General features: G+C 50.3%; 2 protein-coding genes across 79 annotated transcripts in view; both read left to right on the forward strand.

Annotated features, from left to right (window-relative positions):
- Positions 1 to 3241, forward strand: part of USP48 (ubiquitin specific peptidase 48) — a 106190-nt gene extending 102949 nt beyond the window's left edge. For 17 of the 40 annotated variants that reach the window (XM_077971045.1, XM_077971133.1, XM_077971122.1 and 14 more), the window contains one exon: positions 2706 to 2919. Coding sequence is in view for 26 of the 40 variants with exons in the window: in XM_077971096.1 (XP_077827222.1) it covers positions 2706 to 2735 (30 nt within the window). In the remaining 14 variants the exon portion in view is untranslated. Of the gene's footprint in view, positions 1 to 1301; positions 1329 to 1899; positions 1996 to 2705 lie in introns of all 40 variants that reach the window. The other 23 variants (XM_077971218.1, XM_077971025.1, XM_015130315.3 and 20 more) reach the window with 3 other exon arrangements.
- Positions 3242 to 12711: 9470 nt separating this feature from the next.
- The window catches only part of RAP1GAP (RAP1 GTPase activating protein), a 74164-nt gene continuing 71142 nt past the window's right edge, over positions 12712 to 15733 (forward strand). For 21 of the 39 annotated variants that reach the window (XM_077970982.1, XM_077970840.1, XM_077970806.1 and 18 more), the window contains exon 1: positions 12712 to 12778. The gene's annotated coding sequence lies outside the window, so the exon portion shown is untranslated. Of the gene's footprint in view, positions 12779 to 13436; positions 13518 to 15733 lie in introns of all 39 variants that reach the window. The other 18 variants (XM_077970973.1, XM_077970989.1, XM_077970814.1 and 15 more) reach the window with 1 other exon arrangement.

The following is a 15733-nucleotide window of genomic DNA, read 5'->3' on the forward strand; positions in this document are numbered from 1 at the left end:
GCCAAGATACTGTGTGAGGATGTGTTCTTTTTCTTAAACATTAAATCAAGAAAGAAATCAACAGTGGACCCAGTAAATAGGGGATCAGCCTAGGATAAGATGCCCTAGAAGATGGTGAGGGAAGTCTCAGAACTGCTGTTCTTCAGCAGGCAGCGAAGACCACCTGATCCATATTGGAGTGGTGGGACGCGAGCTTCAGGAAGGGATGCCACAAGGAAAAGTAGAAGTGATGATGACTGTCTTCAAGAGGTTACAAGTCTTTAAGAATTTACATGTGAATTGGAGATAAATACAGAGAAAATGAAACACATCAGTAATTCAGTAGTTACTAAGCCCAGAAAGACCAAGTCATACCACATAGGAAATAAAACCAAGGTGCACAAAGGCATTCTACTGTGACCAGTATTAATGGAGTAAAAAGTAATGCCAGCTCTGGAGACTGGCTTAACAACAACAAACACCACGTCATCAGGAGGCTGGGTCAGGGGCAGGTGCTATGTAAGCGGTGAAATGGCTGTTTGTATCATTCACTGAAGAATTTATTAGATTTTATCTAAAATTGTGAAGTAGGCCGGGCATGATGGCCCACTCCTGTAATCACTTTGGGAGGCCGAGGCGGGTGGATCACTTGAGGTCAAGAGTTCAAGACCGGCTTGGCCAACATGGTGAAACCCTGTCTCTACTAAAAATACAAAATTTAGCCAGGCATGGTAGCAGGTGCCTGTAATCCCAGCTACTTGGGAGGCTGAGGCAGGAGAATTGCTTGAACCGAGGAAGCACTGGTTGCAGTGAGCTGAGATCATGCCGCTGCACTCCAGCCTGGGCGACAGAGCTAGATTCCCTCTCAAAAAAAAAAAAAAAGAGTAAATAAACAAAATTATGAAAAGCATGTTATTTAGAAATAGGCTAAACACCAGAAGAAGCTGCTATGAGAGTCAAAAGTGACTCCTTCCAGAACTTGGGAATGGGAGGAGGAGGCCGAGAGACACAAGTCTGGAGGAGTCATCTACGTGGCTTCCCCCCAGGCCACTCCTAGAGTCGTGCACAAGGTGTGCCCCAGTTACAAACCTTGTCCTGTCAGTATTTGACTTTTTAAATGATGCATATGTATTGCTTTGATAAAAACAGAAACAAAGATTGTTCTGAGATTAATAACATCCATAACTTCAAAGATGATTATTACAGGTGACTAAGATAATCAAAAGTTATTTTAAACTTTGTCTTTAAGCATTGAAGTGATCTTATTACTGTCTGTCACGACAATCTTTTCAATTTAGAATTACTTTTTTTCTTTTTTTCAGTTTGTATGCCAGAAGAAGGGTTTAAAGGTAAGTTACATTTGTCATGTTTTGTTCATGAATGTCAGAGTCATCCTGTAATTTTCTATTAAAGCGAAGGCTATAATTTGATTTTTAAATTTTAATCCAATCTGAGTCTCATGACTAAAATTAATTTTAGTTAAATGCATTTCTTATTCAAGCTTCTTCATTATCTTTTTCAACACTCAAGCCTCAGATGGGGCCTCAGCTGGGGCCTGTGTGTGAGAACTGTTTCTTGCCAGATGTCCATTTGGCCTTCCCTTTCTCATTTTATGGGAGGTTGGGAAATTAGCTAGTGGCATTTCGAGATTTATTTTTAACCTTTTCCCAGTTCTTCCTATCAAGTCCCCTCCTAGAGCAAAACAGTTTGTGTGTAACTATTAAGAATTAGTGGTACAAGAATTTGTCAGATTTTATCAGGTTCAGTGAAAAGATTTAATTAATCACTTAGCATTAAGGCATTTGTTGTATTATTACTTCAAGAGGAGACACGGTGGTGCTCGTACTACATCTGGGCCATGTAGTTGTGCACACCGATAATATTCAAGAAGTCATCAGATACAGACCTTTGACGTTTTAGGATTTTCCTGTTGCTGTCTTGATTCTTTGCCGGCTACTCCAGAAGCCCATGGCAGGCTGTGATTTTGCTAAGGAATGACTTTGAATCACATACCAGGTATTCCTTGCTAAAGCAAATAAGAGACAAATCTACTGGCCGAAATAAAGTCTTCCTCTTGCTGCAGCTTTGTTGTCTGCATGTTACCACTACAAAGGGACTCCTGATGGGTCAAAACAAAGCAAAAAATGTCTTTATGAAAAATGGTCACTGGCTGGGCATGGTGGCTCACGCCTGTAATCCCAGCACTTTGGGAGGTCGAGTCAGGTGGGTCACTTGAGGTCAGGAGTTCGAGACCAGTCTGGCCAACATGGTGAAACCCCGTCTCTACTAAAAATACAAAAATTAGCCAGGCGTGGTGGCATGCACCTGTAATCCCAGCGACTTGGGAGGCTGAGACAGGAGAATTGCTTGAACCTGGGAGGTGAAGGTTGCAGTGAGCCAAGATTGCACCATTGCACTCTAGCCTGGGCAACAAGAGTGAAACTGTCTCAAAAAAGAAAAACGGTCATTAAATGAAAGCATCAATAAAATCTGGTTAGTTTGTGTGAAGATACACTTAGGAAGCACATGGCTTTCAACAGAAATGTGATTTAGCGTAGAGCCTGGAGTCTGCTGGTATTTTGTCTTATCCTCCCACACCAAGGTGCTGCTGTGTCCATTTATTAAATTGGATGTTCCCTGTTGATGATGTGTTCTTGGTAAATGGAATCCATGACCTTTTAATCTGTAGTTCACAACTATCCCTCCACGTGTGTTTCTTTTCCCAGGTACTGGTCTTCTTGGACATTAATCTTTGAATACTTGCTGACTGCTAAGAAATGACCAGAGGGGAAGAGGAGTTTGACATGTTAGGGCATTAAAGCAAAGGTGGATTTAAGAATTAAACCATTACATGCCCCTTCCAAAAGGCAGAAATCGATTCAAACGTGACTGTCCCAAATGCCTTATGTCAAATAAAGCAGATTGCACTGATGGACATCAGACTTGAAGGAAATGTTTCCAATTTTATATTTAAGGGGGGTGGTGGGTGGGAGGGGGCAAGTACAGACGGAACAAGTTTAGTAGCAGTAATAGTAAATCATGTTTACATATGAGATTTATAGTCGTGGGAGGGAATAAAGTTCTGTTATATTTCCTTGCTCGAGTTTCATACCAGATGCGTTGGTCCATAAAGGATTGTATCAAGTAGATGAGACAACATTCTGCTCTGAACGAAAAGTAATTTTAGAGACATAACCTGCTTACCAATGCCTGTCTTTGATTCATATTCTACTTTCAATAAAGCATGAAAGTGAAGAACTTGTCCTAAGTGTGGAAAAGTGTCTTCAGATTTAGACTCTCCTCCATGTCAGCTGCAGCGCCACCCGCCTTACACTGCCCGGCCGTCGGTCTCTTGGTGTTGGGTAAAGGAGGGGCACTTGCGTGTCTCCTGCAGTGAGCAAGGAATTATGTCTCATTTTTTGACTTCAGAGGCTTTTTGCTTTGGTGCATTTCAGAAAGGATGGAGAATATTTATTACGTGTGAAAGCATCTTTTTCCGGTTTTGCTGTTATTCAAAAGTGGGAATTTTACCTGGCACGTTTGAAAATAAAAAATCTGCCTACCTATCAGAAGCGTAAATCAGACTGAAGTACATTTGGATAACACAAGGTTTCTATAAAACTTGTTCTTCCTGTCCTCCATGTCACTGTTTCTTGGACCTCAGTTCCCTTTTTGAAAGCATTCTTCCAAAATGCCCTGAGAGGATATCTTAGATCCTATTGTTTAAAAAAGGAAAAGAGTATATGGATGGGGATGTGCTGTCCATCCAACTCAGGATTGTCATTCTTAGCAACACGTAACCGAAGCAATATTCTTAAGAATATTGAAGGGTTTTTTTAATTGAACTTAAGTCTGGAGTTTTTCCTTTTAAAAAAAAAAAGTTTTCCTGTTGAGTACGTATGTATAAGTTTGTGGCTGAGATGCTAGCTTAGGCATCTCTCTTGTTAACACTTTTCTTGGCCTTGGGTTTGTGCAAGGCGTTTTCCCCCTTTCATGAAAATTTGAACTCAGATAATGGATGGGGAAGGCAGATTGTGGTTTGAGACCCAATAACCTTGGCAGCATCCCTTTTGAATAGCTCCTTTTGTCAGAGTAATTATGGCTGTTTAGTAAAATTCTAACTTCGTGTTTGTGTTTCCCCTCTGTGTTTCTAATGTATTCAGTCTGTGCCCTCTGAGGAGGCAGGGGGTCTCTAATGAGCCTGTGGGAGAAGGTGAGAGCTGCACATAGCCCCCCTCAGAAGCCATCCTAGGAGCGGAACCAAGAGACCAGCTGTTCTGGTCTTGCGGTTGGCACAGGTGAAGGACTTGAACTTGAGCTGATGGATCCTGATTTTTAGATCTCATTGTTTTATTAGCTCCAAAGAAATGAATGCAGGAGCCTAAAAGTATAACACAAACTTCTTCTTTCTCAAGGTAAAGACTTTTATACAAGTTCACATAATGCTTGATGAAGCGGCTTCCTTTTCCTTACAAAGAAGCTTGTTGGCCAGAGAACGTTCTTTTTGGGGATTGACATAAACATGTTAGTAGCCCCCAGAAATCTGATACATTTTCCCCAATTTGCTGTTGATAACAGTTTTGAAATTTGTTACTTGGGTATTTTTTCCTCCTGCAGTGCTACAAAATAACAGCCTTTTGTAAATCTTTCAGGCTGGTACCTGCTCTTGAGTACTGGCTTCTTTATTACCTCTGCCAAGGGGTGGGGTAGACCCCAAGTGAGTAGCTCAGGGTCGTCTTCCTCCTGCTCTGACAACTTGCCTTGTTCTGCCGGCACTGCTCAAAGTAACTGCAGCCCAGCCGCTCCAGCGACACTATGAAGCTTTATTACAAAGGCAGGAGATCAGGCCCTAGACCCACTGAATCGGAATCTGCATCCACAGGCCACTCCTGTGCTCTTAGAAATCCTGGACTGGGGCCTCTCCCACCCATAGTAGGCAGAGTTGCAAAGACACGTATGCTTGTATTGAATGGCTTTGCATTGCCACCCTTCTCACTTTGTACTTCCCTGTACAGGTAAAGGGTATAATCTAAAGCCCGATTCTCGTTTCTGTAATTACGAATAGATGGAGTCCATTTGCCTTCTGGACTGTGAAAAGTTCAGAGACTCTTTGTGTTGGGGTTCTAACGCTGTGCATGTGTACTTTTTTATATTAGATTAGTCTCCTGTACAAGGTATAATGAAGCTTGGGTCTTTTCCCTTTTATATTTCTGACCATTCTTTAATCTCAAACGGATGTGTACAACATACTACACTGGTACAGATTGTCACCACGAACTGATATAGGCTGCATTTGGGTGTCTTCATTTCCTGGGGAGTAAGTATCTTTCTGTGTATTTATGAACTCTATTGTTTAGAATTACTGTTAACCTTCCGGCCAAATTAAAAAGATATGAATGTCCTTTTATTTCTGTGGAATCATAATCCAGAGTGAATTTTTCAGTTATTTTAAATGTCCTTTTGGTTGGTCCGTGTGGTCATAGATCTGCTCATCAGACTCTGGTTAATATTGGAATCTAATGCTCAGGTTGAATAACCTGTTTTAAAAACCCAGGCGATGATTTATCTCTGTCTAAACAAACTGCTGAAGCGAAATGAGCAGGAAAGCCTGTCTTTCCTGTTACAGAATCGTGGGGCAGAATCATATCCTTTCTCTCGGGCACTTTAGTCCTCAGCTCGTTCAGTGTTGCAGGGGACGGCGAACACAGTGCATGCAGATGAAAAGCCAGCGTTTGCATTTTACGAAGATTTTCCCAGCCTGAGCAACATAGTGAGACTTCATCTTTATAATAAAACAAAAACTAGCCAGGTACGCCAGTGGCCCCAGCTACTCAGGAGACCGAGGCAAGATAATTGCTTGACCCCAGGAGGTCGAGGCTGCGGTGAGCTGTGATCATACCACTGCACTCAGCTTGGGCGACAGAGTGAGACCCTGTCACAAAAAAAAAAAAAAAAAAAAAAGTGCACATCTATGATAACGTCCCATACTCCCACCCCAGAGTACAGGGTTTTGTCAACAACATTTCTCATTCTGAAAGCTGGCATCACTCTCCCCCCCACACCCCCCCCACACACACACCCATCTCCTAGACATTCTATGGGCAGAAATACTGGCTGGGGATTTGATTATCAACATTATTGGAACCCTCTATTTTTCATTAAAGTATAAATTATAAACATTCGTAAAATAGCACTTTGTTGATTTCCCTGAGCAACATTTCTGTGTCAGGTCCTGTGTGCCAGGTAGACAGTCTCATTGGAAGACAAAAACCACTTCTCCATCCCATATATCCCAAACCTTGGATTTTTTTTCCCCCTTCTGACGTTAATTGGGCTATGAAGTCCGCTAGCTATCCAGATAGCACATAAACATACAGGCAGGTGTTGAAAGTGTGGAGTTGTAGAAGTTGGACCACCTGTGTTACAGATAATGTCACCATTTACCTTGTAACTAAGAAAAGTGACTTAATCTTGCTTTACCTTAATTTCTTCATCTCTAAAAGTAACAGTATTTGCCATTTTTGTTTACTACACTCAGAGGATTAAGCAATAATATTGTTGAGGCAAAAGGCTTTGGATTTTTCTTTGTATTTAGAAAAACGGTTGCCTTTCTGAGGAAATGCTGTTGGAATCTCTTCTGCAAGTCTTCAAAAGGAGGTCTTGTAACCACATAGCCAGGCTACCTGGAGCATCTTCTCTGAGAACTTTAGAAACTACGTTTTACTTCAAGCCCTTCCAGCTAAAATGATAGCTAGACAGGTGTTCTACCATCCTGGTGCATAATCTTTCCTTCTGTCCCATAAGGATAATGAAGCCAATGGCCAAACTGCAAGGCTTCTCGATTCGGTGTTTATCTTGCAGGGTCATGTTGAAAGGTATTTGAAACACGCTTAGAATGCATGTTGAAGATTTGTGTCTCAGTGATGGGCAGTTTCTGCCCCAAAGGGGCAGCTTCAGTTGTTTTGATCGTCATTGCCAAGAATATCAGGAACAGATGTCTCGAGCTGCCGAGGCAGGGCTCTGCGGGCACCGGGAAGCAAAGCCATGTGGAGGCCTGTGGCTGGTGCTCAGAGGTCACTTCCTGGGGCGAGAATTGTGTTTTTCATTATTTATTTACCTGATGACACTTAGTGAATAATACCGTTCAAGGGTAGAGTACGCGAAACAGGTATTTCTTAAGTCTCCCCTCCCCCAACAAATGATAGAACCAGTTACCAGGTAAATACATGATACTAACCATGTGAGATACCTGCATATGGTAAGGTTTTAAGTATCTCTTGAGACTCACTAGATATGAGGAAGGAGGAGGTTGCAGAATTGTGGCTTGCCAGGAGTTATATGACCTCTTCAAAGTGACATTGGTTTAACTTTATTTTATTTTATTTTTTGAGACTGAGTCTTGTTCTCTTGCCCAGGCTGGAGTACAGTGGCACGGTCTTGGCTCAGTGCAACCTCTGCCTCCTGGGTCCAAGCGATTCTTGTGCCTCAGCCTCCCGAGTAGCTGGGATTACAGATGTCTGCCGCCACGCCTGGCTAATTTTTTTTTTTTTTTGAGGTGAGGTCTTGCTCTATCACCAGGCTGGAGTGCAGTGCTGCAACCTCTGCCTCCAGGGTTCAAGTGATTCTCCTGCCTCAGCCACCCCAGTAGCTGGGACTTCCGGCACATGCCACCATGCCCAGCTCATTTTTGTATTTTTAGTAGAGACAGGGTTTCCACCATGTTGGCCAGGATGGTGTCGATCTCTTGACCTTGTGATCCGCCCTCCTCGGCCTCCCAAAGTGCTGGGATTGCAGGCATGAGCCACTGCACCCAGTATTTTTGTATTTTTAGTAGACATGGGGTTTTACCATGTTGGTCAGGCTGGTCTCAAACTCCTGACCTTAAGTGATCTGCCCGCCTTGGCCTCCCAAAGTACTGGGATTACAGGAGTGAGCCACTGTGCCTGGCCTAGTTTGACTTTAGAATTGAGACCTGCACCAGCTTGTAGTAGATTGAGCCTCTGCTGTGTCTCGCCCAGCAGAGGCCAGACCAAGGTTGCTGCAGAAGGGGATCCTACCGTGTAATGGGCTGCATCCCACAAGCGAAGCGCGGGTGGCAGGCTGGCCCTTCTCATTCCGTGTGCTTTCACACTCCTCATTCATGAGGCTATGAATTCCCCCTCAAGTTAGCCCTAAGAGCTTGTCCAACATAATTACTGTATTGATCTCAAATAGAGGGCATCATCTGTTTCTCCCCAACATGCTGAAATAAAAAAAACACCCTGCTTTCAAGGACTTGGAGGGCCTTTGAAGTGAAATTGCTCTCGGACAGGGAGGAAGCCAGCCTTATAACAGCAGCTGGAATGGCTGCTTGAATTCCAAATCTGCATTAGTGCTGCCAGGCAAGGCAGGCCCTCAGCCACAGGAAGTGGGGCATGCACTCCAGGGAGGCCAGGAGGCCGACGCAGCCACTGCCTGGGTTGGATTGTTGCCTGCTGGCACACTGGCCTCCGCACAGTTCTATCTGGGTTTTCCTTTCCCTGGTGCTCTGGTGTTTTGTAACCAAGGGAATGCTAAACTGCAACCAGTTCCTTTTATGATCCTGGACAAGTCTGTTCCCCTTTGAGCCTCAGCGTTCTCTCTGAAAGGAAGTGGGATGTGTAGAAGTTGTCAAACATGAACTCCGTGGAAGGAGATAGTGGGGCCTCCTCCCACACCCACCTACTCCCTTGAGGAAGCTCCAGGCAGTACATTTGGAAAGCCACCAAACAGGACTACCTCTCAGGACTTTTCTTGTTTTATTAGTCTCTGAGCTGCCTCTTTGGTTGGTTTGTCTGGAGTTTTTGTAGCATCTTCTCACTCATCCACAGCATGTCTCTGGTTCTCTGGATGAAGGAGGCTCCAAGTCGTACTAGACTGAGTACTGGAACTAGAGTGTACTGTTTATTTCCTGTACTGGAAGCCAGAGTTAGGGCCGGGCAGGATTTTATGTCTGCACCTAAAACCACTCCATCCCCCACAAATGAATCAACCTAATTAGTGCTAGACTGTTGTAGCTCCCTGAGAGCAGGGCTCTGGCCATCTTACCACTGTGTCCCACAGTGGCCCACATGGTACATCCTCAGTAAGGAAAAAAGAACAGCTACTTCGGAATCTGCTAGAAGTTTTCCCATGGCCCCTTCGGGGAGAGCTCTTTTTATTACTTTGGTTTGACCTGTACTGTCCCCACCTTCAGGCTTCTTTGTCCTCAAAACAGGGACTTCTTCACATTCATGATCCAAAAACCTCTAACCCCAGGGTGGGTCCCCCAGTAGTCTCTGCCATGTCTGCTGCACCGGCTTGGCAGCCTCCCGCCCAGACGGGGGCCTCTGGCCCTTCCCTGATGCATGTGCCCTGGCACCTACTGCCACTCTTCATCCTGCCTTGCTCTGCTTACAGTGGAACTGTCCTCTGCTCCAAGCCACCCCTGAAGCCCACCCTCCTTGCCGGCCTTTCCTAGACCTTACCTGCTGCTCTGTGGACAGCACACCTTGAGGACTTGCTGCTTTGGGGTTTTCTTCTGCTTGCTCTGGTGGGCAGGCCCTATCTCAGTTTTTCTTCCATTTGATCTGACTGGGAAAGAGTGGGTGGGCAGAGATGGGGAGTTCTTTCCAAGAGGCATCATTCCCATTTTTAGGACTCTTCCTCCCTCCCCCACCCGCAGTCTCGTGCATTATTTGGAGTTTACTGTGGTGCCACCCATGTTTTCGTTCTCTGGCCTTCTTGGATGCCAGATTTTTAAAGCCAGCTTTCATTTCTCAGTGATCGGGACCACAGAGATGGTGGCTGAGTCGCAACATATTAAGTGTCTGAGACAAGGCTTGTGCCCAGAGGCAGCCATGCGTGAGTGGTCAGTCCTGAGTGGTTTGGATTGAAATAGGACAGGGAAAGCAAAGCTCTGGGGCCTTTGTCCAATCTTCCCCCTCAGTAGCTAGGCTCCATGCCAAGCTCTGTGCCCAGCCCCCTACGGCACGTGCTGCCTCCTCACCAGGGACCCTGACAGTCTCAGAATGGTGCCCCCTAGGACACATGGGAGATTATAAGCCTCTTACATTGAGGGAGGTTTTCTGTAAAGAGGAAAATGCGGTAATTGAAAAGCTCCTTGATTATAAAGAAGAAATAGAGACGCCTGGCACAGGAGAGCCTTCGTTCTTTGGTCTACTTAGCCAGGGTCGGGGACATTCAGTACCCCCATGCTAATAGGCTCTTGGGCTCTTCCGGACCTTGGAGTCTGCAGGTCCAGACTCCAGAAGGTTATGGGACCATGAAGGAGGTCACAGAGCTGTACTCCTTGGCTTGCTGCATTTCTGCATCTCCAGTGCCTCCATCTGCCCCCTCCAGCTCAGGTGGCACACCTTTGTCTCCACTCAGCACTCTGGGATGTACCATCAGCAATGCCTGGCCAGAATTAAGGGTCTGTCTTACAGCATGGTGGAGAAAGGGGCCCTTTTGGAACAGGAGTTAGGGAAGCAAGAAGCATGGAGATTGTGCTCAGAATTGAATTCAAGGAGCAATGCATAAAAAAGCCAAAGGATGGGCGGAGACATGGTGCTTAAAAGGATCCTGGAATTCATGTACTTCTGAGATCTGTGAGCCCCGCCCCTGCTGAAGATGAGCCAGCCCCAGTACATGCTGCCCTTGAAGGTCTATAGGCATTCCGTTGGCATTTCATAAATAGGATGTATTTCACCAAGCATCTCCCAGGACCAGAGCCCTCAGGACATACCTGTCTAGGGCAGTTGCTACCCCCCATAGCCCCTTCCTCACCATCCCCAGAAGCGCCTTGGCCAGCCTCATTCAACTTCTTGCCTTTTTATTACAGTGTTTGAGCCAACTCTATAGTCCTGGTGTATTCCTAGGCCGGAGATCAAAGGGCCCCTGGGGTCAGGTGGGCTGTGAGTGAGCATGTGATAACTGCAGGAGTCTTCCTCCCGCCCTGACAACTTGCCTTGTTCTACCAGTGCTGCTCAGGATGTCTGCAGCCCGGCAGCGCCAGCAGTGCCACGAAGCTTCATTATAAATGCAGGAGCTCAGGCTCCAGGTCCACTGAATCTCAATCTGCGTCTACAGACCGCTCCTGTGCTGTTAGAAGTTTGAGAAACCCCCCTGGGCTGGGGTCTCTTTCCCATATGCAGCTGGGGAAGCTTGCTGGAGGGAGAAATCCACACGGGACTGAAAAGAACAAGTGCCTGATCTCCTACCTTCCCCTCTGCCCTTTCACAGGTGGGTGGATGGGTGGGGTGACGGTGGGGCATTTCCTGCTGTTCCCCCTTACCTCTTATCCACGGGGGTGAGAGTCTTGACTGGGAAACATGGCTCTGGTCCCCAGCCCCTGTGGGACTGAAAACCCGGAGGCTTGCATGTCTCAGATCCTCCAGAGGCTGATGTAAGGGTTGCTGAAGACCTCGGATCTTTTCTTTTGTGAAAAGGAGCCCATGTGGCCAGGAAAATAGTGGGAGCTGGAAGTGACAGTTGTGGTTTTAAGCACACAGTAGATGCTCAAGAAATATATTGAGTACATGACTTGGACTTTCCCCTCCCTAAATATTATCTGTGAAGCGGGCCTATTGGACTTGCTGACCTTGGAGGTGGCTTGAGCCACCAATTCCAAATGGTTGAGACAGAGGTTTGTCTTTACGCCTTTTGCAGCCTGTTTTCCCAGTTCTTAGAACATTGGGGTGAGATCCAGAGATCTCCCTGGAACACGAGTGTTCTGCCACGAGTTCATGACCTTGGAGCCACCAACCATACCCTCACCCCTTGTGCCCTGCAGTTCTGGCCTTGCAGACCCACTGCGAGTTTCTTTGCTTCATGTGGGCTGTCCCCTGGGGAGGGAGCTCCGTGGAGAACAGAAAGAGGTGTGGGTGTGGGCTCCCCCTTGGTGGGGAGTGGGGCACAGGAGCCTCAGGCTCTGTTGACCATCAAAGAAGGGACTCGAGTGGGCAGGCCGCTCACTTGCTGTGGACGTTGGGCAAGTCTCTAACTCTCCCTGGGCTTTGGAATTGAGGCTGGGGTGATCTCTGCGCCCCCTTCCTGCCTGGGTTTTCGCATCTTATCCTGATCCCACTCTCCTCCCGGTGCTTCCACTTCTCCGTGGCCTACGGCTCCCCTCCCCATACCCGCCCTGGGCCCGGGTTAGGTTGGGGCGGGGGCGAGCTGCCCAGTCCAGAAAGTCCAAGAACCGCGAATGGGATGGCGAGGGTCAACCGCGTGGCCTCTGCCAGGAAGCGCACCAAGCGCCCGGGCGAGGAGGGCGTCAGCCAGGGCGCAGCAGCTTCCTCGCCCAGCGAAGCCTGTGCGCCTTCCTCCCGCCCCTGCAGACAAGAGGAGCCCATGGGGGCCGTGGCCCCCACCTATCCCGACGTCTCCACTTGTTCCAGAAGTTGTCCCAGTCTCCTTGGAGCATGAGCTGTTGCCTGGACCGCTGGGCTCTCGCCCAGGTCCTACCACACTGTCTAGCTGTGTAACCCTAAGCCAGTTCCTGCCCCTCTCTGGTCCTCAGTTTCCCCACCTGTAAAATGGGGGCACCCAGAGCCCTCCTCCGGGACCTGCGGCGGGGCGGGGCTGCAAGGCGGGGGCCTCCCCGCCGCTCCCGCGCCCGCGGTTCGGGCTCCGCAGTGAAGGGGGAGCGGCGCCGGGGAAGGAGCGCTCCGCGGTCATGTGACGTCCCCCTCCCCGAACTGCGGCGGCGGCGAGCGCCGGCCGCGTCTGAGCAGAGCTGCAGCGGCGGCCGCGGGCACCGGAGTGCCGAGCCCAGGACGCCCCCGGCCCAGGCCCGCGGGTGAGTGCGCCCCGCCGGGGCTGCGGCCCTGGAAAGGGGAAGGGGACGGAGGTGTCCGGGCTCCCGTCGGCCCGCAGCCAAGACCCCGCGCGGGCGGGCGGGGAGGGAGGGTGGGGGCGAACGCGCGGAGGACCCGGTTCTTAAGGGGCGAGGGGTGGGCGCAGCTGGAGTCGCACAGCCCGGGCTTGACGGTGGCTGGAGAAGTCGGGGGAGGCCTGGGCTGAGCCGGCTGAACCCCTAGCCTGCGGGACTTGGTCCAGGCCGCGGCCAGGGGGCTTTGATCCCACCCCCCTGGGTGGGTGGGGAGTCCGGTTTTCCGCCCACCCCGAGGTGGGAGCGCCTGGGGTTTAGAGGAGGGACTGTAGAAAGTGGGCGCGTTTCCTCCATCCCTGGGGAGGGGCCCAAGCCCTAGCGCTCCTCAAGAGAAGGCGCTCCTGTTCTCAAAGAAGGGAAGCGGGGGGCCTCAGATCAACGACCCTGAGCGGGGAGGGCGGTGATGTCCTTGCATCCCCAGAGACAGGGCGAATTCCCCTGTCCCTGACCCGCGGCAGAGCGGGGCACACGCGTCACGCAGTTGGGCGCCCCCTCGTCGCCTCCCCTGGTTCGGCAGGATCTGAGGACTCGGTGGGAATTCACGGGCGGTTTCCGTGCCCTGCAGGGTTTGGTGCCAGCTGCGGGGCGCCTGGGCTTGGGGAAGAAACCCTGTGTACACACACCCGCGCGCACACAGTCTCCGGAGGTGAGCGGCCCCCTCCCTACCCTGACAGTTAGACCCCAGCCTGTGCCTGCCCTCGGAGTCCTTGTTAGGGTCATAGCACAGGCCTGGTGGTGGGGTCGGGAAGAACATCCACCGCTCACAGGGCGCATTGGCCTCTGTCCCTGGGCTCCATTCCCCTTCCTGCCAAGCCAGAGGTCAGGCCCCTGGGGCGGCAAGCAGGAGGGACACTGAGGGAAGGGGCACTGAGGCAGGAGGGGCACTGAGGGAAGGGGCACTGAGGGAAGCTGGCCAGGTGGAAGTAGGAGAGAAAGGCAATGGGGTGAGACGGTATCACTTCCTCTCCACAGGAGGCTCCCAGGAGGCTCCTGGCCCCTTTGCACAGGTAGTGGTGCCTCCTTCCTGGGGGTGTTTGGGGGAAAACGCTATGGTGGGGGCACTGGGGAAGGTTGCCTCGCAGATGAAACAGAACATTGGCCAAAGGTGTCCCTGAATGGGCTTCTGGACTGGCACAGGGCCCTGAGGGCTGTGGCTGAGTGGGGAGGCAGTGGTCAGGTCCAGCTGGCCATGGGGGCCCCCTCCAGGACCTCAGCCTCACTCTGAGAGCCCCCAGCAGCCGGAGGGTCTGGCAAGGGGTGAGTGTTCCTGGATGGCCTTGGGAAGGATTCCAGGGTAATGATTAATCCTCAGGTGGCACGAGCAATTTCCCCCTTCACAGCAATATTTCAAGGCAGGGGCTGAAGCCTCCATTGCACAGATGAGGAAACTGAGGCTCAGAGAGGCTAAATGAACTGCCTGAGGTCACCTAGTCACCTTCCGCAAGGTCTAGAATCGTGGTTCTCTGACTCTTGATGGGAGCAGATCTCCACAGCGCTGGGGTGGGGGAAAGGGGAACGCCGTGGTAGAGTGCTCCATGTGGACCTGTTCCCCTTTGCTGCCAGGAGGGGAAGGTGCCTGTGGCCAGAAGCTGGGTCAGGTTGAGGAGAGGGTCCAGAGTCCTAGGCTCACCTTGCCACCCCCTCCCATGGAGGGAGGGTTGTCCCGTGGAGCACCATAATGGTGCTTTCACCCTGGCACCTTCCCAGCTTCCTTGGGCAAAACCCTCTCCTCTTCTTCCCAAGATGCCTGCCTGGCAGGGGTCTCAGGAGACCCCTCTCCTGGCTCTGACTACCCTCCACCCTTAGGAGACAAAAGGATTCTTCCTTTGGCCTCTTGGAGGGCAGCAGGGAGAGAGGTATCTGCCGCTCAGGCCACAGGCTCCCACAGCGGGGCCTCCGCCTCTCTCACCTGGCCCTGCCCCTGCCCTGCTGTCAAGTTCTGGGGCCAAGAGGCCTTTTGAGGACTCCTCGGGCAGATCTGTCCTCCATGCTGCCGTCTGTCTGCAGAGGCCTTTGTCCTGGTTGTCAGAGGCTGCTGAGCAGCCGCACGTGCTGTGCAAACAACCCAGACCTGAGCACGGCCAGACACAAACGCAAATACAGTTTGACTGACAGATACCCTGAGACCCAGACACAGGAACACACGGGCACACCCAGGCCAAGACCCCTGCCCCCAACTCTGCCTGACACACAAACACTGAGAGACACACCATCCAGATGCTGGCATGTGTGTACACACAGAGAGATGGAGGTTGTCAGCAAGGAGAAGAGCCTCTTCAGAAGCCCTCGTCTGCTGTTGCCTGCCTCCATTATCTCCTCCAGGGTGCACACATGGTACACGCGCACGCAGGAAGAACACGAGGACGCCCTACGCCCTTTAAAATGAACCTGGCAGACATGCACACGCACCCACCCACACCCAGGCCATCATGGGTGCATACACGCATGCATTACATCAGCTTCCTGCGTGTGGGATGTGAACGCTTCATCACCCGGGGAGGGGAGTGGAGGCCCCCAACCATCCCCAGCAAAGCCTCCCCTTCCTCCCTCTTTTCTGATTCATGTGGACCCATCTTGGCTGACCCTAAGAATCCAGGGAAACTGCCTGGTGCTTCCCGCTCAGTGGGAAGCACCTCCTCTCCTGCCGCCCCTCTGTGCACACACCCACCGGGTTACCAGGGGAGCCTCTCCCCAGGCTGCTCCTTTGCTGCCCCTGAAGGTGTTGTTCTGCAGGTCCTTCCCAAGACAGGACAGGCCCCAGCGCAGGCTCCAAGTGGCTCTGGGGTTCCCTTTCCTTTCCACTTTTGCTAGAGGCATTACCAGGCCCCAGTTTCTGCTTTGTCCTCCCAGCAAGGCTAGGGG

Source organism: Macaca mulatta, chromosome 1 (assembly GCF_049350105.2).
Source record: "Macaca mulatta isolate MMU2019108-1 chromosome 1, T2T-MMU8v2.0, whole genome shotgun sequence".
Lineage (NCBI taxonomy): Eukaryota > Metazoa > Chordata > Mammalia > Primates > Cercopithecidae > Macaca > Macaca mulatta.